We start from the raw sequence: 22,503 nt of genomic DNA, 5'->3' as shown, positions 1-22,503 counted from the left end.
CTTTCCATGTTGATCCACTTATATGCAAATGTCATGACTTCATCATTTCTAACAGCTGCATAGTATTCTGTTGTGTAGATGTACCAAAGTTTCTTTAACCAGTCATCTGTTCTTGGGCACTCAGGTTTTTTCCAGATTTTGGCTATTGTGAACAGTGCAGCAATGAATGTACAAGTGCAGATGTCAATTTTTCTCTACTATTTTGTCCCTCCAAAATATATTCCCAGAAGTGGTATTGCTGGGTCACATGGGAGCTCAATTTCTAATTTTTTGAGACTTGTCCATACTATTTTCCAAAAGGACTGAACCAGTTGACATTCCACCGGCAGTGAAGTAGAGTCCCTTTCTCCCCACATCTGCACCAACACTGATTTTTTTTGTCTTTTTGAGTGTGGGCCCATCTCTGTGGTATAAGATGATATCTTAATATTGTTTTGATCTGCATCTTCCTGATGAGTAGTGATGAAGAACATTTTGTGTCTTTTAGCCATTCAAATTTCTTCTTGGAGAAAGGTTCTGTTCATTTCATTGCCCCATTTTCTGATGGGTTTGGATGCTGTCTTCTTGTAGAGTTCAACCAGTGCCATATAAATCGTTGATTTCAACCCCTTATTAGATGGATATCGGGTTAATATCCTTTCCCATTCTATAGACTGTCTTTGTATTTTGGTCACTGTTTCTTTTGAGGTGCAGAAGCTTCTTAGTTTAAGATAGTCCCATTTGTTCATCTCTGTTTCCACTTGCTTGGCCAGTAGACTGTCATCTTTGAAGATAGCTTTAGCTTCAGTGTTGTGGAGGGTTTTGCCAACCTTGTCTTCAATGTACCTGATGGAGTCTGGTCTGATGTTGAGGCCTTTAATCCATTTTGATCTAACTTTTGTACATGGTGCTAGGTAGAGATCTGAGCCCATTATTTGGCATATAGCTGTCCAATGTTGCCAGCACCATTTGTTAAAGAAGCGTTCCTTACTCCACTTCACATTTCTTGCCCCTTTGTCAAAGATTAGATGCTCATATATTTGAGGGTGTTTGTCAGGATATTCAACCCTGTTCCATTGGTCTGCAGCTCTGTCTTTGTCCTAGTACAATGCTGTTTTAATTATTACTGCTTTGTAGTGGAGTTTGAGGTTGGGGAAGTTGATGCCTCCCATCTTCTTTTAATCAAGAATTGCCTTCACTATTCATAGGGGCATATTGTTCCATATAAATTTCAGAAGTGTTTTCTCCATTTCTTTGAAGAATGTCATGGGTATCCTTATAGGGATCGCATTGTATCTGTACAATGCTTTGGGTAGTATTGCCACTTTGACAATGTTAATTCTCCCAATCTATGAGCAGGGGATATCTTTTCATTTCCTTGTGTCCTCTTTTATTTCATAAAGTAGTTTTTTGTAGTTTTCTTTGTAAGGTCGTTTACTTCCTTAGCTAAACTGATTACAAGGTACTTGATTTTCTGAGGCATGATTGTGAACGGGATTGCTTTTATCATGTCACTTTCTGCTCTCTCATTATTTTCATATAGGAAACCCATGGATTTTTGAGTATTAATTTTATATCCTGCAACTTTACTATACAAGTTTATTGTTTCTAGGAGATTCTTGGTAGAGGTTTTTGGGTTCTCTAAATATAGTAAATAATGTTCTCTTACAATCTTATGTATTTCTTCCAGTTTTATTCTGCTGTGTGTAACTTTTATTATTCTCCCAAAGGTGCTTTCCTATATGATGCTTCAACAATTTACTATAGAATTAGGCATAAAGGACAAAAAATAATGTGACGGACAATCATAAGGACAGTTTAAATTATATACGTATATATCAATTTGTGTAGCAAAAATTATTTAAAAAGAAACAGTTTTGGCTTTGAAAGATGTCACATTTCTCCAACCAAAGCAATAACATTTCATCTGTGTTATTTTATTAAGTTTGCACATCTTATTCTGTTATAGCTTTGATACAATTTTTACAAAGTGCCTAGCTTTATAAGATGTGATATATAAAATAGATCATGTTACTGTGGACAGGTGCCAGATTAAATATATAGTGAACTGAAGAACATATAACATTATATTTGTTTCAAAGTTTGTAGTCTGATTCCACCAAGATACACTAATTTTATTGCACACTGTTTTGTTTATAACATCATAACTTTGCCATATATCTAAAAAATTTCATATTTATAATTTTTTATGGGATATAGCAATAACTATAAATTATTCACATGGTTTTATATGGAGGCATAATAACTACAATATAAAACTATTTCAACCAGAATGATCTCCAGTTTTCATATTGAGTTTCTGAATTTTACTAATCTTCCTAGAGAACCAGAGCTAATGAAAGAAGTACTTGGTATTGATCACTATGTATTCAGCTGAACTACCTACATTGCATTATTAGTTTTTAATTTAAGATTGGGCTGGAGCAATAGCACAGCAGGTAGGGCGTTTGCCTTGCACATGGCCAACTCTGGTTTGATTTCTCCGTCCCTCTCGGAGAGCCTGGCAAGCTGCCAAGAGTATCCTGCCCGCACGGCAGAGCCTGGCAAGCTCCCCGTGGCATATCCGATATGACAAAAAAAGTAACAGCAAGTCTCACATGGAGATGTTACTGGTGCCCGCTCAAGCAATTCAATGAGCAATGGGATGACAGTGATACAGTGAATTAAGGATTCTAATACGATCTGCTTTTCTGTAGTATAATTTTTGTGCAAGCCCCTTGCCCCTAGAAATTGGTACCATCTGCTCTAATCTTATAGTATTTTATATTCATTATGTTGATTCTTATATTGAAATCATATCTTAAAGAAAAAGGTTTTTGTTTTCCTTGTTTGAATGTGCTTTTTTAATTCCTTTCAGAAATTTGATACAACTGTATAAAAGTGATGATGACACAGAAATCTCAAAGAAGATTAAGAGTCAGTGGACTTCCTTGGGCCTCGAAGATTTACAGTTTGTAAATTACTCTGTGCTGCTTAATCTGCCAGGCCCCGCTCCCAGCTCTGTGACTCTGAGCAGTGGAGGTCAGTGCTTTCATCCGACTGGCCAGCCTTGTGACGAAGAAGCCAGAAAACACAGCAGCCAAGAACTGCTCTACTCATATGCAGCCTATTCTGCCAAAGGAACTCTCGAGGTAATATGACCATTTGTCTCTGTCATTTACAGTGAAATGGAATTAGAAAACAACAGCTTTCATCTAAATTGAACTAACTGGCAAGATGCAACATACAAAGCAACCATTAAATGTTCTCAGTGTGGGAGTGTCAGAAAAGGGGAAAGAAGATTTGGATTGCCTGACCTTTTTCATGCCATCTTTTGAAAATGAAAACATGTTAGAAGAATTTAATTCAAAAGTGTTGAATGTGTGACTGAGTCATTTTCCATTTTGCCTCGCCTATAGAGTGCAAGTTCATTTCACTCTTTGGTTTTCAAGAGGCATATTTTAATAGATTGATGTGGACAGAGAGAATAGAAATGGAGGTTGTTATGTTTTCAGACTGTGTATGCTCTCAAAACATGAAGTGGAAAATGATGTGATTATTCACACATTAAAGATATGAAATACAGAGTTCTGCTTTCATCAAGGAAAACACATGAGCTAGGGAGCAAGGTGTGCATTATTTATCTGCTTTTTCCTGGGCTAGGACATTATCTGGTATGGTGATTATTATTTTTTGAGTGAATGTGGCATAATGAATAAATGTGAATTTTCTAGAGCCATGTGGGCTAGCTTCACATATTGGTTTCTCAGTTGTATGCTTCTTAAAAAAAATCATCTCAAATTGAATTTCCTCATCATTTCAGTGGGGGTTCATCACATAAGTGTTCCATTTTCATAGGCTTATTGTGAGAATTACATTATTTAATGTGGGTGAAATTTGGTGTCATAGAGCCTATTCTAGACCATGGAAAATATACCTGTTGCATAATTTAAATAATTGATCACTAATCATTTTCATATAAGCAAGTGTACTGGCTCAAAATTTAAAAAATAGCAAATATTTTATCCTTAATAAAACTATAGATTTCCTTAATTTACATCATACTGTTTTGAATTATTATTGCTACCCGTGGCATATTCTATATGTCAAAAACAGTAACAACAAGTCTCCCAATGGAGACGTTACTGGTACCTGCTTGAGCAAATCAATGAACAACGGAACAACAGTGCTGCAGTGCAGTGCTAGATTTCCTTAATCTAAATCATACTGTTTTGAATTTTTATTGCTCAGATTTTCAACAGCTAGTGTACTTAATCCTGATTCATATTAGGAACATTTGAGTCATATTTTTTTGTATGAAACCTTATTTAAGTACCGTGATTTACAATTTTGTTTATGATCCAGTTGTTCAGAGGTTCAATGCTCCAACAACATTCCCACCACCCGTGTCCCTCTCCCTCCACCAATGTCCTCCATTTCCCGCCCAACCACAGGTCTGCCCACTTGGCAAGCTACAACAAATTTATTTCCTAAAACTTGCTCCAACAAAACTTAAAGGAGTGACAAATGCAACTATCAGAAAATACATCAATAAAAGTCAGTTTGCGATGATCAAATACTAAGTGATTTTGACCAAATAAATGAGACATTAATTTGTTATTGAAAATGCCTAAGCAAGTGAGGCGTATATATAACTTTCCTAATCTAGGAGAGGTCAATCATATGCACTGTCCACGAGTCTGATATTCAATGGCACATGTTGCAGAGTTTGTCCCGTCCTTTAGAGAAGCTCTTTAAAAAAAATAATTAATTCACCATGAAATACAAATTTATTGATAAGTGAGTTTCGGGAACACAGTCTTACAACACAGACTTCACTAGTGTTCACTTCCCTCTACCAGGGCTCCTTCCACCCAGTCGCCTGCCTTCATAGAGTATTGTATTGTTCCTTCAAATATTAATAATAGTCTAGTGGATACAGTATTTTGATGAGGTTCATTTTATTGAATTTCTGTACTTTCATATTCTTCTGATTTGTATACTCTTGATGGAGCTGCTGTAAATCTTATGCTCTTTTCCTTTGTATGTGAGTCCGTTTTTTGATATTGAAGAGACAGCACAGCAGGTAGGGCATTTGCTTTGCAAGAGGCCGACCCGGATTCAATTCCTCTATCCCTCTCGGAGAGCCTGGCAAGGTACTAAGAGCATCCAGCCCGCATGGCAGAGCCTGGCAAGCTCCCCATGTTGTGTTCAATATGCCAAAAACAGTAACTAGCCTCACAATGGAGACATTACTGGTGCCCACTCGAGCAATTTGATGAACAACAGGATGACAATGCTCCAGTGCGTCCAATAGTATCTATAATTGAATTTTATTATTTTGATTATAATGTGTCTTCTACTTTTCCAAGCTGGTTCTCTTTTCACTGAGATCCCTCAGGCCTCTTGGATTTCAGTGTTTGTAAACCTGAACTCTGCGGATCATTATAAATAAATAATTTATAATCATTCTAAATTATAAATAAATAAATATTATAAATAAATAATTTATAATCACTCCTGTCAATGATTTATTTAACATTGTTCTTCATCACATTGGCCTTTCTGTTATCCAGGGACTCCTATGATTCTTGTATTATTCCTTTTTAATTTATCTCATAGTTTTCTAGTAGGCTATACATTACTTTCAGAATATTTTCTACCTTCTTTTGTTTCATAGAAGTTTCTTCTTTTTTGTCTTAGGGCTCCTGAAACTTTTGCTCAGTTTCTGTTATTATGCTATTCAAAGGTTCTAGTGACTTTTTTTACATCACCTATCATTTTCTTTGTTTATGTTATTTCTGATTATATTAGTATTTCCATGTAGACACTCACATTTTCTTGAGTTTAGCTGACTACCTGTTCTATTGTTTCTTTAAACGCATTGAACAACTTCATCATCCTGTCTCTAAAGACACTCTCTGTGGATTTGCTGGTGTTGTTGTCTTCAGTGATCCTGTTTTCACTCATTGAACTTTGTGGTCCCTATTTGTTTTCTAGTGTTCTTGCTATGCTGGGGTGGTATTTATAGTAATCTCTCCTCAAAAATGCTGACGGATTTAATTGGAAATTGCTCTCTCTCTTTTCTGCCCATCCTGGCATGGTGGAACAGCAATAGAAGCTCAGGCAGAGTTGTGGTGTGGGTCCTTAATATGGTGCAAGTTGGTGTGAAGCTTGTTTGGACTCACCTGGTAGAAAGGGCTCTACCACCCATGCTGGAATAGGCCCAGTGATATCATTGGCTGCTAGATTCATATGGGATAGACCAGCAAACAGGTACGACAGGGGGTGTGGTGTCAAATCATTTTTAATTATTTAAATTCAATTTAATTAAAAAAGGTAGTCAAAATAATTAAACTGTGAACTTGCATTTGGAGTGTGGAGAAAAATATTTGTCAGTAGTGCAGAAATATTTATGTTCAGCATTGTATTTTTCTCTACTTTTTAGCAGAAGTACAGGACCTCTAAAGCCTGTACTTTCATTATTAATTAATTATCAATTTATTATTAACTAATTATTATTTGTATTATTAATGAAAAGTCAATGCAATATTAAATATTCCAGATTTCTATTTATTACTCATCTTATTTTTAAACATCTACTTATTTAATTGGTAGGAAAAATATAAGCAACTACATATTCATTCAAAAATAGAGGAAGTCAGCCGAATGCTATTAATTTGATTAAGAAACTTTGATCAAAAAAAGATTTCCACATTTCCCACATCACTCAGCTTAGACTCTCCAACCTGGGCCGGTTCTCCCCTCCTTATGCAACCTCTGCTCCTCTGCTCCCAGAGGGTTACAATATTGATGCCGAACTGAGTGCAGATATCCAATGGGCATAGCACAATACAGCCCAGAACTCCTGGGCTCAAGGGGTCGCCGGCCTCAGCCTCCTGAGTACCTGGGAATACAGGTGTGCGCCACCACGCCCAGCTTCCCTCAGACTCTCAAACTTGAATAAACCCTACACAGTTCCAAACTCTTCTTTATCCCACTTGATTCAAGTCCAAGTCTAGTATCTCCTCCTCTAAGCCAATATACATCTGAAACACAAAACATTAGGAACGTTAGATATTGAAGCAGTTCTTTGGAATTCTTTTTATTTGCTTTTCAACTTCATTTGGTGAACACATTATTATTTGATTTGAGTATCAAGGAAAAGTCATGCACCTACAAGTTCTACCCTCATTTTCTCAATGAAGACTTTTGAAATTACTCATAGAGCCATCACACTTTGTTTCTGTTTTATCTTGTTTTGTTAGCAATGTTTTCATATAGCTGTACTTTCTAGAGTTTCTGCATGTCTAACAACTATACGTACTTCAATTTTCTTGTTGCTTCCTATAAGACGACTGGCCTAATTTACAGACATGGAATGAACTAACCAAGAAGTTGTAAATCATATTAGGAGCATTGTAACATGTAAATGTTAGCTACCCTTTTGATCAATAAGAGTTGACAAAATAGAGTTGCTATTAGAGGAGAAAATAAAGTTATCTGTGGTACATACTCCATTTTTAATTTTTAAATTTTTTTTGGCTTTTTGGGTCACATCTGGTGATACACAGGGGTTACGTTTGGCTCTGCACTCGGGAATTACCCCCTGGCAGTGCTCAGGAGATCTTATGGGATGCTGGGAATCGAACCCAAGTCGGCGGCGTGCAAGGCAAACACCCTACCCACTGTGCTATTTCTCCAGCCCCCATACTGCATTTTTAGAGTATTGTTTTTGGTTTTCTTTTGTTGTTGTGTTTTTATTATTTTGAGGCACATCAGAAGGTGCTCAGGGATTACATCTGGTTCTGCGCTCAAGGATCATTCCAAGTAGTGCTTAGGGGTCTCTCTGGGTTGTCTATGGAACCAGCACAGCTGTGAGAGAGACAAGTGGCTTTTCAGCTATGATTGAAATAATAATAATAATCATATGCCTCTTCTGGTACTGAAAGAAAATAGTGTACAAGCAATTAAATGACAATATGGATAAAAAAGTTTTATATATTTGAAAAACATAATTAAAAAATAAAATCATGCAAAGTAGAGGAAGGCACTATTTTTAGAATTACATTGATTATAGAAATCTATTATAGTAAGTAGGAACATAGGCATATGTATCAACAAAGAATAATAATGTTGTAGATAATTGATTTTTAAAATTCAAACTATACTACAATTATTATGATTTTCTAAACCAAAGCAACTTCTAAGTCAGTAATACATATGCATATGGAATACTTGCATATTTTCCTGTATATTTATTGGAGTATACTATTGAAACTCAAATATTCTATTTAGTAGGACACTAGTGATTTTTCTGCGTCTCTTCAGCCTATTCTCTAAAGCAAATCAATTTTGAGAGGTTGCTGATGATGATTCAGGCATAAGTTTTTTTTTAAGTTTGAGTACATTGTGTTTGCATAAATTTCTATCAGTCAGAACCATTAACAAGTTCTTAAATTATTCTAGTCTGACTGCCAGCACAGCTTCCTACTACTTTTGCTTTTGACAAGGTTATTTGTAGAAGAGGAGTGCCCCTTTTCATTGAAGAGCTGTCATGTCCATTCATCATATGACCATTTTGTATAAGCTTCCAATTTTTGCACTCTGGTAACAGTCTAAACAGCATTTGTGATATCTGAGATCTACTTCGAAAACCTACTTAGTGCCAGCATGATGGATGGTGTGCTTTGCAACTTCTTTGTAATTCATTGTGTACTGGAAAGGTGACATTGTTTACCCCATCATAATGACAGGTGGGTCAGCAAAAGGGTCCTGAGGAGAGCTGTCCTGTCACATGCAAAATACATATTGAAATGAAAACATAAATAATTTAGCATGAGTGGTTAGTCAAAGTATGATTTATACTTTTATTAAACAGTAAATAACAACTATAATATCACAATGTTAAAGACACTGGTAGTGAGTACTAACAATATCTAGTCAGTTTTATAGAAAAAATATTACCTTATGCAATTCTTGTGCAGTCATTCCTTTTGGTCCTAGTTTTGAAACTCTTGTATTACAGAAATGGAAAGGGAACACTTTATTGTTAAGGTTGGTCAATCTCATGTGTCTACTGTTTTAAAAATCTTTGCAATATTTCATTTGATTTAATTTTCCACCTTTAATTTTTAAATTTAAGTTCTGTAATATTCAGTAAAATTAATCACATGCACACAATTCCAACACCACCCCCATCAACAATATACATGGCTCCTCCTTTTTAAAATATTAATCATTTAAAAAATTTTTTAACATAATCTTTGTACCATATTCAATGTAGTATAATCTTTGTACCATACTCAATGTTGTCCATTTATTACTTCAGGCTATGTGCTCTTTGAGAAACTCAAGAGATCACATGGCAAGTGGGGGTCAAGCCCGGGTCAGCCACAAGCAAAGCCTTATCCATTGGATCAACTCTTTGGTTTCATGTTTTTGTTTTTTAAATAAGAGTTGCTTTTATTCTGGTATGTTTTATGAATTTTGCAATCTTCTTTCTGGTAAACATCATTTGTATATGAAAATGAAAAATCATTAAATATTATGAGCCACATATATTTTAGACAAACGAGATTGGGTGCATACAGGATGGCATAGCACAACGGGTAGGGTGTTTCCCTTGCATGCGGCCAACCCAGGTCCGATTCCTCTGTCCCTCTCAGAAAGCCTGGCAAGCTACTGAGAGGATCCCGCCCACATGGCAGAGCCTGGCAACCTCCCTGTGGCATATTGGATATGCCAAAAAACAGTAACAGCAAGTCTCACAATGGAGACGTTACTGGTGCCTACTTGAGCAAATCCATGAACAACAGGATGACAGCGCTGCAGTGCCACAGATATTTTAAATAACTCATTGCTATGCATAGATTATATTGTTATCAGCACAAGTAACACTACCTCTACTGTCAGAGGGAGAGTTCAGTAGAATAGATTATGATTTTCCTTAAAACTACACAACTATGGGGTTGTTTGTTGACTTCATTTCTCAAATCTTCAGTGTCTTGATCTGTATAAATAAATTTAACAGTATTGGGAATGTTTGCTTTCAGGAAGAAATAATATCAATGACACAAAATATGTGCCACTGTGAAAGAACACCATAAAAATTAGCTATTGATATTATTTTTTATAAAACATTTACATTGAATAATGAAGATTTTTAACATTCATAACATTTTTAAATATATATTAGGTATGGTTTTCTGTTTTAAGTTTTATGAACTCTATTACTAGCCAAGTGATTAGATAAAACAAATATATAAGTGCAATTTTATATGAGCATAATAGCCATGGAATTACTGTTAACATTTTATGTTCATTTTTTAATATTTAAATTTATACAAAATCATTTATAAACAAAGAAACAATGCATCCCCGGGTACTTTCTAAAACAAAATATTTAAAATAGAGATTGCAGAATTCAAATAAATGGTTAGAGTGCAGTGGACAAATATGACATTTTTAGTGAGAAATCTTTTTGACTACAGACTTCTAATTTTGACTTAGGATATTTTTAAAGAATCTGTGTCAACATAATGAAGAATGAAGTGTCATCTGAAAATTCCTGGTCAGCATTTTATTTTTATATGATTTAAAATGTACCACTTATAAATTTGAGGGATAACATAATGTTTTTAGTAGATTCTATTTATATTTTAATTTCCGCAAACCATTATCATTTCAAACTTTAGATTATAGATAAGGTTTATCTCAATTCTACAAATGAGATAGGTTCTACAAATTCATAGGTCCTTAAAATTCACTTTTTTTTAGAACTGGAGCAGCCCATAGAAAGTTGATCTTTAGCTTTATGAACTACTTCAGTGCATTAATTGATTTTAGACATTAAGAGCATTTTATTGTTCTTATGACCTCCAAGATGAATTCTTTTGAATGAATTTGTCACTCCTTTAATGCCTAATGATAACCAATTGATGATAATTAAATGTACAGGAGAGATAGTATAGTGGTATGGCATTTGCCTTGCATAGGGCTGACCTGGCTCATATCCCTGGTACCCTAGAGTCACCCCGGCCCTATTAGAAATATTCTTCAAGTGCTGAGTCAGTAGTAAATCCTGAGCACTGCTGTGTATGTCCCCCAACAACAGCAATAAAAGTCAACAGAGATATCCCCAGTTTTGCAAGTTTTCATTCCTCAATGGAGACAGCCCTGTGTGGCCCAGACTTCTTCCCCTACAAAAAAACCCCGTCAAACCTTTAACTCTAGATCTACTTAAACAAGCCACCTTTATTATATCATTTCTGCATTTGATGTATGTTAATGTTATGTCTTATGTGCTATTTGGCATGATTTTCTAGGTTATTTCTTAGAAGAGATTGAAATTTCCAGGTATGCCACATTATGCTTCACTATCTGTTTTTACTACATCACGATCACTGCTGACTCTAGTTTCCATTTCATTATCAGTTGACTTTCTTGATACCTCTTACTAAGTCTTGCCCTTTTCGTTCTGATAATTTACAGTGAATTGCCTGCACCTATTTGAGTTTTAGTTAATCAATTAATTAATTAATTAGTTAAATAGATTTTTGAGCCCCACTCAGCTGTGCGTAGGGCTGTCTCCTGGTTCTGTCCTCACAGAACAGTTCTTGCAGACTGGGTTGGCCCTGGAGAATTCCAGTTAAGCACTAAATCATCAGGTCTGTGGCAACTAGCACGGCATTGCATGAGTTGACCCTGCTCTCCTGAGTATTACTTGGGGTCTTCACTAAAACAAATTGCTTTTAGCAACAATGGCAGCAATTTATATTGCAATAAAATAAATTATGTTGACCAGCTACTGCTGATTCTTATCATTTACATAGAAAAGAGTAAGATGGATTAGGAATTTTATGTTTAAAGCTGCATTCCATTATGATTCAAATTTTTTTGATGACTTTCTTTGACTTTGCTGGTATCTTTTCTGATTTGTTGGGGGCCAACTTTTGACAAATAAGTACTTGTACTGTTCTTAACTTGTGCTGCTCCAAACAATATTTGTATTGCTTATATTACATATATAAATAAGAAAATGTTCATGTGCCAATTATAAGTGCATTTAATATTGAAATCTTGAATATTTGAAGGTGCATGCAGCTTATTCCAATCCCTAATTGGTCAAGACTAACTAGTATCACTTTAGCGTATCAGAAAAGGTGATAAATGACAGGTGATGTTTGCCTTGGGGATGGGAGGATGCAGCAGTTTACCTCATACTTTAATAGTTCTTGGGTTTTATGATAACATCTCTGTCGGAAAGACTTTGCGTGAGCATTGAAAAGAGATGCTAATAAAATTCTAGCAATCTGATTTTTGAACTCTTTATGAGTTTATACTAGGTAGAAATGTTTTTAGAGAGGAAAAGGTGAACCTAGAAGATCATTCTGTTCTTTTAAATCTTTTAACAAGCAGAAGTACTTTAACTTGGATATTCAAAAGCTAAATTATATGAGCCAGTAGTAAATTTCTAAAGTAAAACTTGTATTTAGATGAATAATACTGCTGAGAATACTATATTTTGTCAGGATGAGAACTCTCAGGTTTACCATTATCTGACTTTGAGCAGAAAATTACTGTTTTAGTCAAAGCAAGCTTTTCAAATGTTGTGTACATTCAGAATCTCTCTTAGAGAAGAACTGGGAGGATTCTAAGTGATTGATTGGGTTGAAAATGTCAAGTCTTAAGAATTTCAAAAGATAAATGATTTCACAAGCATGAATAATTTTTGCACTCAGGTGGAGGAGAAATATGGCACTGGATTTGTCAGTATGGAGTTGTGTATCCCATAGGTCGGGGGCTCCAGTGATACTTTTGAGCTAGTTACTTTTCATCAGTGAAATATTTATTTTATTCAGTTGACTATGAATAATGACCACTCTATTAATTTCTCTTGGCTATTCTCTTGTAAAACCATAGTAAACAGAATAATATTGCCACCAATTTAACAAATGTAACTTTTAATATTATTACCTTTAATCATTGATATCCTTTCGTGATTTTATCTGGAGATAATTTAATTTACACAATGCTTACTTCAAAGCTGCTATCTTCATTTCACTTGATTGTGGTTCACTACCACTTTCTCCTCCCGTCTCAGTACATTTTCTTTATTAAAAAAGCTAAATTTAAAGGCAGGTTCTTATTCAAATTTTGCTGTTATTTATTTATTTTTCTAGTTCAAAAGCTAATTATAGAAATTGTCAAATTAACATGTAAACTTCCTATTATCTATCTTTCATTAAAAGAAACTTTGACCAGAACCCTTAGATCATTTTGCATGGTATCTTGAGCTACTTTCTTCTTTGTGTGAGGGGAGTACTCTGTGGGAAAATGTACAGTGCGGTACACTCATGGCTTGCATATTTTAAAAGTTTCTAGATGCTCATTTGACATTTTCCTCTGGGATTAGTTAAATAAGACTTAACCCTTGGAATTCAGAGAGTAAACGTCAGATATATAATTGGTTAAGTAGATGTTTCTTCTTGTGTGACAGAATTAATGTAGCAAAAGAGAAGTTCAATGTAACAGGAAAACTTGCATAGAAAGTAATAACTTGACATTTTATCATTTCATTGTATATTGATCTGTGTGTCTCAGAAAAATTCAATGGGCTTTCTTACAGCTATGATTTTCGGTTTGCTTGAAGGTAGATAAGAAATACTTCTGAAAGAACCTAGTTCACAGGCATCCTTTGAACAGGAAAAAATACAATTTTAATTTATCTGCCAAATTATCAGAAAAGAAGAGCTTTTCTAATTATCAAAATTTAATGCATAGCTTTAAAACACGGAAGCCAAAACAAATAAGCCAAAATAAGTGGATGAAATGATGCCAACATTGAGGAATGTTTTTGTGAAAAGAAGAAACCTCATACATGTGATATTTTAATCTTGTATTGATGTGTTTCTAGGTGATTCTGAGAGTTCTTTAATTGAAGTTACCATTATTGAGAAGTATTGCTGTTCCCCGGCAATTGGAATGTTTTTGTTACATAATTGATAATTTTTTAATTGCCACATCTTCTTGCCAAGTAAAACAAAATGAATTCACTCCGTGGCCAACATTGTAGTCATTATCTGGTCTACATTGTAACAAATAAATAAAATTTTACCCCAAATTCAACTAGATATAAAATTATATTCATCTATATAACTGATTGACTAATAGCTCTATTTTAAGATGCTATCAGTGAATAGAAATTATCCATATTTAGTTTAATGATTTTAAATAAAAATTATAAATTCTGTCATTTTTCATCTGTTAATATTGTGATTATTTAATCAGACTGTTAAAATCATAGTTCAATAGTTATTTATACGTAACAGTGCCAGAAAATTCAAAAATAGTATTAATAATGCACATATTTCATCAAATTCTAATAGATACAAAATTATAATCAAACTCCATTTTGACAGATTAATTCTCAATGATTAACTTTATTTGGCACAGCCATTTTAAATAGTCTCAATTTCCAGATATATCACATAAATTATAACCATCTATATTTAAGATATATAAGTCAACCTTGCATAATATAAAACTGGTTGCGAATCGGTATGTAATGACACTGTCCCTGTACTGGAATTTGAAACTGACCAAAAAAAAGAAAGATCAAAAGAGACAATTTTTATAGGTAGAAATAGGCTACTGTGGGTTTGAATTGGAGAAAGTTTTATAGATTTGGTAACATTAGAAATGGACTTTCATGTGATAGTAATTTTATTTCTACAAATCTAGATTACTTTAATGGTTCAGGGAAGATTTCATTCTATACATGCTTAAGAGATTTACTGATTATTTTTTGTTAGGATTCACATGTTCCTCTAAAAGCAGAATTCTTTCTTGTGAAACTAGTTGAAATAAATTAACTCTGATTGAGAAGGGTAGAAGTACAGCTCTAATTTTCCATCTCCATTAATTCACTATTACCCATGATTAGCACCTTCTATCAGCAGGGTGCTGTATACGTACTATAGTTGGAGACTGTAGGCTTTTTGTTAGAAAACAATTTTATCAGTAGAAAACAAAATTATGTTTAAGTAACAGAATCATACAAAGTAAGGCTGAAAGAATGTATTTGCCTCTTAAGATTATGCCCTTATACTACCTACTGTGCAGTCATATTTAAGAGAGAAGAAAGGGGCAACACAGTCAGATGGTTCCCATGAAATCTTTAATAGATGAGTCATATTTTTATATTAATACAAAGTGAACTGCTAAAGTGAGAATGATTGCTATAGGATATGGTAACAATGATGAATTTGTGATAGATTTGAGACTGTCTTATGTACATTATACACATACAACTGAACACTTCTTCAAACCCAACAACTGCACATGATGTAGTTTGTAGTTAATTTGGATAACAGTTATTTTTTTTTTAAACTGGAGTGTCTTCAGTCATGCTCAGCTACTCCTAGTCAATCTCAGCTAACTGGGACTGAGGTCCAGTGTGAAGGCAAGAATATAGTGCTACTAGCATTACTGGGGATATTCTGACTGCCCATGAAATTCTTGGGAACTCAGGGATGTGCTGAGCAATGCTGGAGAACTATGTGGTCCCAAGAATCTTACCAGAACTGGCTACAAGCAAAGAACTCACCATAATCCCAATGCTGTCCTGACTCCGGATGACAATAATCTTAACAGATTATAAATTGTCTATAATCCTTGATTATAGTTGAATGTTATGGAAGTTAATCTTGCAGTAAATTGTAATTGATTAAAATTCCAGGAACTTATTCAAACTGATTCAAATTCTAGTAGTCTTAGGTAATTTTAAAGTCTATTAGAGGAATGAACCAGATTTTAACTTATCTAGAACAAAACGAAGCGACACATAACTCAATGATTTTATCATATAACTGGAAGAATTGTTGTGTCCAGATAGATATATAATTGTCATTTTGAGGTGAATGGATAGAGAGATACAATAGAATTTAAAATTTAAAATCTCCTTCAAGCATTTTAAATTACTGTTAATGATTTTGTTAAACTAAACAGACTTTTCATTATACTTGATTTTACAAGGTTTTATTTTTCTTTGCCCTTTTCCTCCATTAGGCTGAAGTCATTGATGTAAACTATGGTAATGCAGAAGATTTAAGAAGAATTCAGAAAAAAAATACAACTAACAAGATTGCACTCCTGAAATTAGGAAAGTTGCCACTAATTTATAAGGTTAGTCCAATGGTTTTTTTTTTTTCTGGGAGGAGGGGCAGAGGGTGATGAGATAAGTACTTATTTCTTTTTTTGTTGGAGTTACAACTTTCTATGCTTTCCTAGGGAATGGTGGTACAGAGAAAATCCCAGAAGACAGTTTTTTCTAAAAAGAAACTATTTTAAATTCAGATATTTTAATGGGGAAGTGATATACTTAAGACAAAATACACTTGGTATTAGTAAGTTTGTAGGACCTTATGTAAAACTGCTGTATTTGTTATATTCTTACCTATTTGAAATGTGAAAATGGACCCACACTGACCTTTTTGTATGAAAAATCCCAAACTCCTAACCTGTTATCAAAACGCTATAATTAAAACATGTGCTTTACTTTAGACTAGTGGCTGACAGATTTATACACTTTAATGATTGATTTTGTCAACTGTATAACTTCACAGTTACTAACTGTGCTCTGGAATTTAATTAAAATATACTACGCCAAGTAGAAAGAGAATTTTGATTTATTTTGTTTAAATAGAAGTTTATTAACATTCATCCACTAGATGCATTTACATAATTAAAGCAGTTCAATCTAAGTATCTCATAATGAGGCACCACAATAGACAACCACTGGTGCTCATGCTTACTTCATTTTCTTTTTATATTAAAATGAATGGTCAGTGTAGTTATGTCACTGCAATTCTCTGTTTCTGAAGATATATTGGGTTTTTCTCATTTAACTCTAATTAAGCTTTGCTACCAGAACTCTATTGGCATACTACATAAGGAAAGCTAAGAACATCCTGTGATATTTCTATTACTGTCTAAAATTTTCTCTTACTTAAATCAGAGTCTAATAGTAATTAGCTAGCCAGAGTTTTGAGAGAGCTTGTATAATAGTGATAACTCTAGCAGGATAATTTCAGTACACACTGAATCCCTTGAATAGTAACATTTTTATCTAAGATCTCCAATCAATCAACATATTATAAAGTGAGGAAAAGATGACTAATCTAATAACTATCAGTTATGTGACAAACTTATAAATTATATAATTTCCAGGGTAGTACTGAAAATTATGTACATTTATGAAATTGAAATACTATATAATTACAACTAAGCACAGTAGCAGTATTGACCCATTGTTCATCCATTTGCTCGAGCAGGCACTAGTAACGTCTCCATTGTGAGACATATTATTACTGTTTTTGGCATATCGAATACGCCATGGGTAGCTTGCCAGGCTTTGCTGTGCAGGCTCGATACTCTCAGTATCTTTTCAGGCTCTCTGAGCGTGATGGAGGAAATCCCTAATGTCCTAAAATTCTTAATAAGTAAAACAAAGGTTATAAAGATAACATTTTACAGTAAAATGTTATTAAATTACTGTTACCTATAAAGTTGTTATTGATATAGCATTTTTCAATCTTCTTTACCTGTAGACCACACTGTTCACATACAAAATGCATGAAGCAGCAGAGATAACTACTGTAGTAAACGACTGGTTTTCAATCTTTCTACATCTCAATACTCCCATTCATTAACCAGTTGTTCAAGACTTCCAGCTTGGACATTTTTCTATGTATTTTTTGTATAGCATCACATTAATCATCACAATGGCTCTATTGCTGAGGACTATTATTCTTAGTTTATAGAGAAGGTAACACAGAGAAAAGATAGCTATCTCAAAGAAAAATAGTTACATTATACTATCAGAAATTACTCCGAAATCCCTTGTCTTGAATCTTTCATATATACACCAGGCATATATATCTGTGAAGCTGGAGCAGATGAAGAAATGAGTTTTCAGAAATTCATTTTTAAGTCCCTCTGAACGCCTAGTGGCCAGGGCTCCAATGGAAACATGTTAGAGGGTTTAATGCATGGCTTTGATGATAGAGCAACAGAGCATACTGATCTGTCTCGTCACTTGTCACTTGTCACCTGTCATCCCATTGATCTTTGATTTGCTCGAGCGGGTGCCAGTAATGTCTCCATGTGTCCCTGCCTCATGCTGGTGTATCCCAATGGTATCTGCTCACTCCAGGAACACAATGGGCCTCACTCCGTTCATTCAGGGTTTTGATGAAGAAGCCTGGCCAGCTTGTAGGTGAAGAACCCAGACAAAGGTAACTCAGATCTGTCTCATATAAAGGTCAAAGTTTGGTCTGCTCAGAATTTAATGATGAATACAAAGGTATGGTCTAGGGCTGTGCTGGGGCTACATGTTCAATGTGGTCTAGACATGGGCACATGGTGTGGAGAGATTGGGATTCTTTCCTGCACTAGATTTGCCACTTGGAATGCTAAGTCAGTGAGTCCCACTCCCAAGTAGAGGACCTTGTTACAGATCATGGAAGCTGCCGTGGGAACTCCCGTTCAGTTCACAAAAGGTAGTCAGCAAGGACCAAAGCAGCCTAAGTGTCTGAGTCCTAGAGGGCACTGAAAGCCTTTATGATTGCCGGTACATTAATGGAAGTGCTTTCTAAACATCTATTCTCTCCCTCCCTCTCTCTCACTGCCTCGCTGTTTCTCTCTGTCTCTCTCTCTTTCTCTCCTTCTCTTCCTCTCTCCCTCTCTCCCTCTCTCATGCATGGTGCTCAGGGTCTCTGCTCAGCTCCCAGCCACCGATGTTCTCTCCAGCCATGGACATCGACTTTCTAAGCCTTCTCCGCATGAGTAGTAAGAATATCAAGTCTGTTGTGCACGCATGGTCCTTCAAAAATAGTGCATAGCTGGTGAAGAAGTATAAAAAGTAATTAATATTTCTACTTCTCTCCCAATTAAAAATCTTGAAATTCTAAATTGAGCCTAAATGTTTCATGACATGACTGGAATTTTTTAAGACTTGAGGCTTAGCTTAATTATAGGCCTTAATATTAGCAATAATTGGAATAAGTACTGTACTAAACTTCAGAGAATTATAATTTCCTCCCTAGGATATATTTTCAAAGGGCAGCATAAGAAAAGTAGTATTTTTCATACATTACAGGATTCCTGTTTCTTCAACCTAACACCGATGCATATGACAAAACCCTTGCTTGTGTCAGAGATCCGCACTCTTAGTCTGCTAGGGCACACTCTGGATAATTTCTAGTTATGTTTTCTTGAATTCCTAATGTCCTGCACTGGTCGCAAATAAGTTTTATTAACTTAGAATTAAAGCTTTTAAATTTTCAGGTATGTTGTGCAAGAGAAAGAGAGTACAGTATGTAAGGTGCTTGCTTTGCATGTGGCTAACTTGAGTTCTATCCTTGGCACCCCCATAGGGTCCCCTAAATACTGCCAGGAATGATCCCTGAACACAGAACCAGGAGTCAGTCCTGAATACAGTACCAAGTTTAGTCCTGAAAAAAAAAAATCCAGTAATACTAGACATCGAGGTGTTTTTCTAACAGTAATTAACTGCCAAATATTTACAATTCACACTAGGAAGTAGTGGCTTAAAGTGAGTCATGCTTCTATTTAATTGAATGGACAAGACATAAGTTGTACTATGTAACCCATTAGATACATATCTTCAAAGTTCTAGTGAATTAGTTATTATGGGTTTCTTTGATCATTTATAGGTCTACAAATATTTATACACATATATACATGTATCAAGTACTATATATGTATACATAACAAGGTGTATATAATATATATTTATATATATATTAAATATATATATAAAATGTATAAAATACACCTTGTTATGTATACATAAAATATATAAAATCAAGGAATTCCATGCAGAATGCCCCCATCAGATAACATTTTTTAATTCTACTATAGCTATCTCTGTGTTTTAAAGACTGTCCCTGAGATTTACAAAAATCACTGAATCACTGATACTGTTATCTATCAATTATCTATCTATTAATCTACATTCATGTGGTAAAGAGTGGGAGTATGGATTAATAGTATGATTGCAGCATAGCTTACTTAACCTGTCCAGCAAATACACTGGGGGCTGAAGTTCCAAAGTAAGATAATATAGTAGTACAGTTGCATTGAAAAGGCAGAGACCAGATTGACTTCTGTTTGAATCACAACTATTATTCATGATTCTAAATGAGCATTTGGATTAGGTGCATGCAGCTGAATAAGTAAGGAGAAAGTTCATCTTATTTTAGCTGTGCAGAAGTTACTAAATCATAGTTCAAAATGAATTTGGGAGGAAATCTCTGCATCTGAGATTGGGAGGGCAAAGGGGAAGCATAATTTTGATATTAAATTATCTCCTAAAATGAGTAGAAAAATAATCTACAGCCAACAAGGAGGAGATCTCATTAGTTTTATCATAAATACTGTGTACATGTTAATTTAGTCTCTAGAATGGATTGATGAAAAAAAATCCTCACATTATGTAGCAGAAACTGTGGAAGGAAAATGGCTTTTATATATATGCTATGACATCTATGCATTATTGCCTAGGAAGCATCAAGCAAGTTCTCTAGAGAAAGCTCATGTTAATTTCCTTAAGCTTAAAACTTAGAGGAAAGGATTTGAGCTTCCTTTAGCTGTGTATTGATCGGTAATATAAGAGAGTACTTTAATTGTTTAAGATTTAAGACAAAATAATCTTTTATATGGCATAATGGATTCACTTAAATTTTTCTCCATGATAATGTGAGACATAGAGAAACAGATTTTAAGACCTGCAAAACTTCTTAAATTACTGACGAGCACTTTAGTATGAAATTTATTTTATAAATCACAAAAAAAGCATTTGACTTTCTTTCTAATGCCCTCTTAATAAAAGCAATAAGAAAAAAAAAAGATTGTATACTCCTTGACAGCTAGAAATATATAAAATTCCACGAAGTGCGAAGAATGGGCCTTCATCTAGGTCCACAACATGTCTTAACCCACAGTTTTAAGAAGTCTAGTTATAGATTGTAATATTATACATGAACACAGACATTATGCCTACTATGCATGCCAAAATAACCAAAACTATACAAAAATGCTGTTTCTAATTTTTTATAAATGAAATAAATCATTTATAAAATGTCTTTCCTAATGCTATAATATGATAAGATGTAAGTAAACATTAGCTATATTTTTCCATTTTTCTGCTTTGCTTTATATTTAGGATGATAACATATTTTTTCCTTTCTATTTTTGCTTTTGTTTGAGGGCCATACCCAGATGCTCACCACTCCTACTTCCATATCCAGAGATCATTCCTGTCAGGGCTCAGGGGATCATAAGGGATACCAGGGATCCAAATTAGCAGTTGGAATGTGCAAGGAAAGCGGTTGACCCATTATATTACCACACCTTCCTCCAAGATCAGAACCGTAATGAAATAGGAATTCAACTTATTTTTGTGTTTTCTAATGAATAAACCAAATCCCTATATGTTGACAAGAGTTATATTTGGATGTTAATTAATTGGTTGGCCAGTAGATAACTTATCCTCACCGATTAACTTCATAGATATATTTTTTTCATGGCCATGGAAGAATTAAAAGGTATGAACAACTGTAAAATATATGACCCCACACAATGTTAGGACTATATTATTTAAAAGTAAATTTGGGGGCAGGAAAAATAGTACAGAGGCTAAGGACCTTTCCTTTATGCTACAAATCTAGGTTTCAATCCTGGGCACTTTAGTGCAGAGGCAGGAGTAAAATATGAGAAACACTATGTGTGTCCCAACACACATACACACACCCGGAGTACAGTACATTTTCATTTCAGACCCATCAAAATAAAAAATTGAATATATCAAAGGACTGATTTCAGGATTGAAAAAGGAATGCATGTGCAGAGGGTGATTTGTCAATAAACAACCAAAAACTCAAAAATGGACAATAAATAATAAATTACCAAGTTTGGGTAACTAATGTTAGAGGCAAAAATCACTATATCACTTTCATCCTGTTGTTCATCGATTTGCTCAAGTGGGCACCAGTAACGTCTCCATTCATCCCTGTTGCGTGCTAGTGTAGCCTCATGGCATGCTGGGTGCCATCTTGCCTCCAATCAAATATGTTGTAGTAATTATGGAAAATGAAATGGGAGTGTCTTATGATGTGTCTTCATGGCCGCTCTCATGCTTTAGGAATATGTCCACTTATACGTGAAGCTTGGCCTGAGCGTGTGGCCTGGAGCATGGCGGCGGTTGGGTTGTGGAGGTAGGCTGCCGGGGCTGGGTCAGTTGGGGTAGGGAGGGCTCTCACCCGCCCCCCCCCCTCTGGGATCTCCCGAGTGAAAACAGCCTATCCTGTGGAATGGTTATGGGGGCCTTATTTTATACTCCCTTCCGGGAGGTAAAAATAATTAAAAAATCTAATTTCAATATTTGCCTGATTTTTATATTGGCTCAAGTGTGAGTTTCATTTTCTTTGACTTCTGCTG

General features: G+C 34.8%; 1 protein-coding gene across 1 annotated transcript in view; it reads left to right on the top strand.

The window, feature by feature from the left end:
• The window catches only part of NAALADL2 (N-acetylated alpha-linked acidic dipeptidase like 2), a 743,119-nt gene that overhangs the window by 154,452 nt on the left and 566,164 nt on the right, over positions 1-22,503 (top strand). Inside the window, exons 4-5 of the mRNA XM_004603291.2 lie at positions 2,858-3,131; positions 16,051-16,167. Of these exons, the coding sequence (XP_004603348.2) occupies positions 2,858-3,131; positions 16,051-16,167 (391 nt within the window). The remainder of the gene's footprint in view (positions 1-2,857; positions 3,132-16,050; positions 16,168-22,503) is intronic.

Source organism: Sorex araneus, chromosome 2, assembly GCF_027595985.1.
Source record: "Sorex araneus isolate mSorAra2 chromosome 2, mSorAra2.pri, whole genome shotgun sequence".
Lineage (NCBI taxonomy): Eukaryota > Metazoa > Chordata > Mammalia > Eulipotyphla > Soricidae > Sorex > Sorex araneus.
This window is presented reverse-complemented; position numbering and strand designations above follow the sequence as displayed.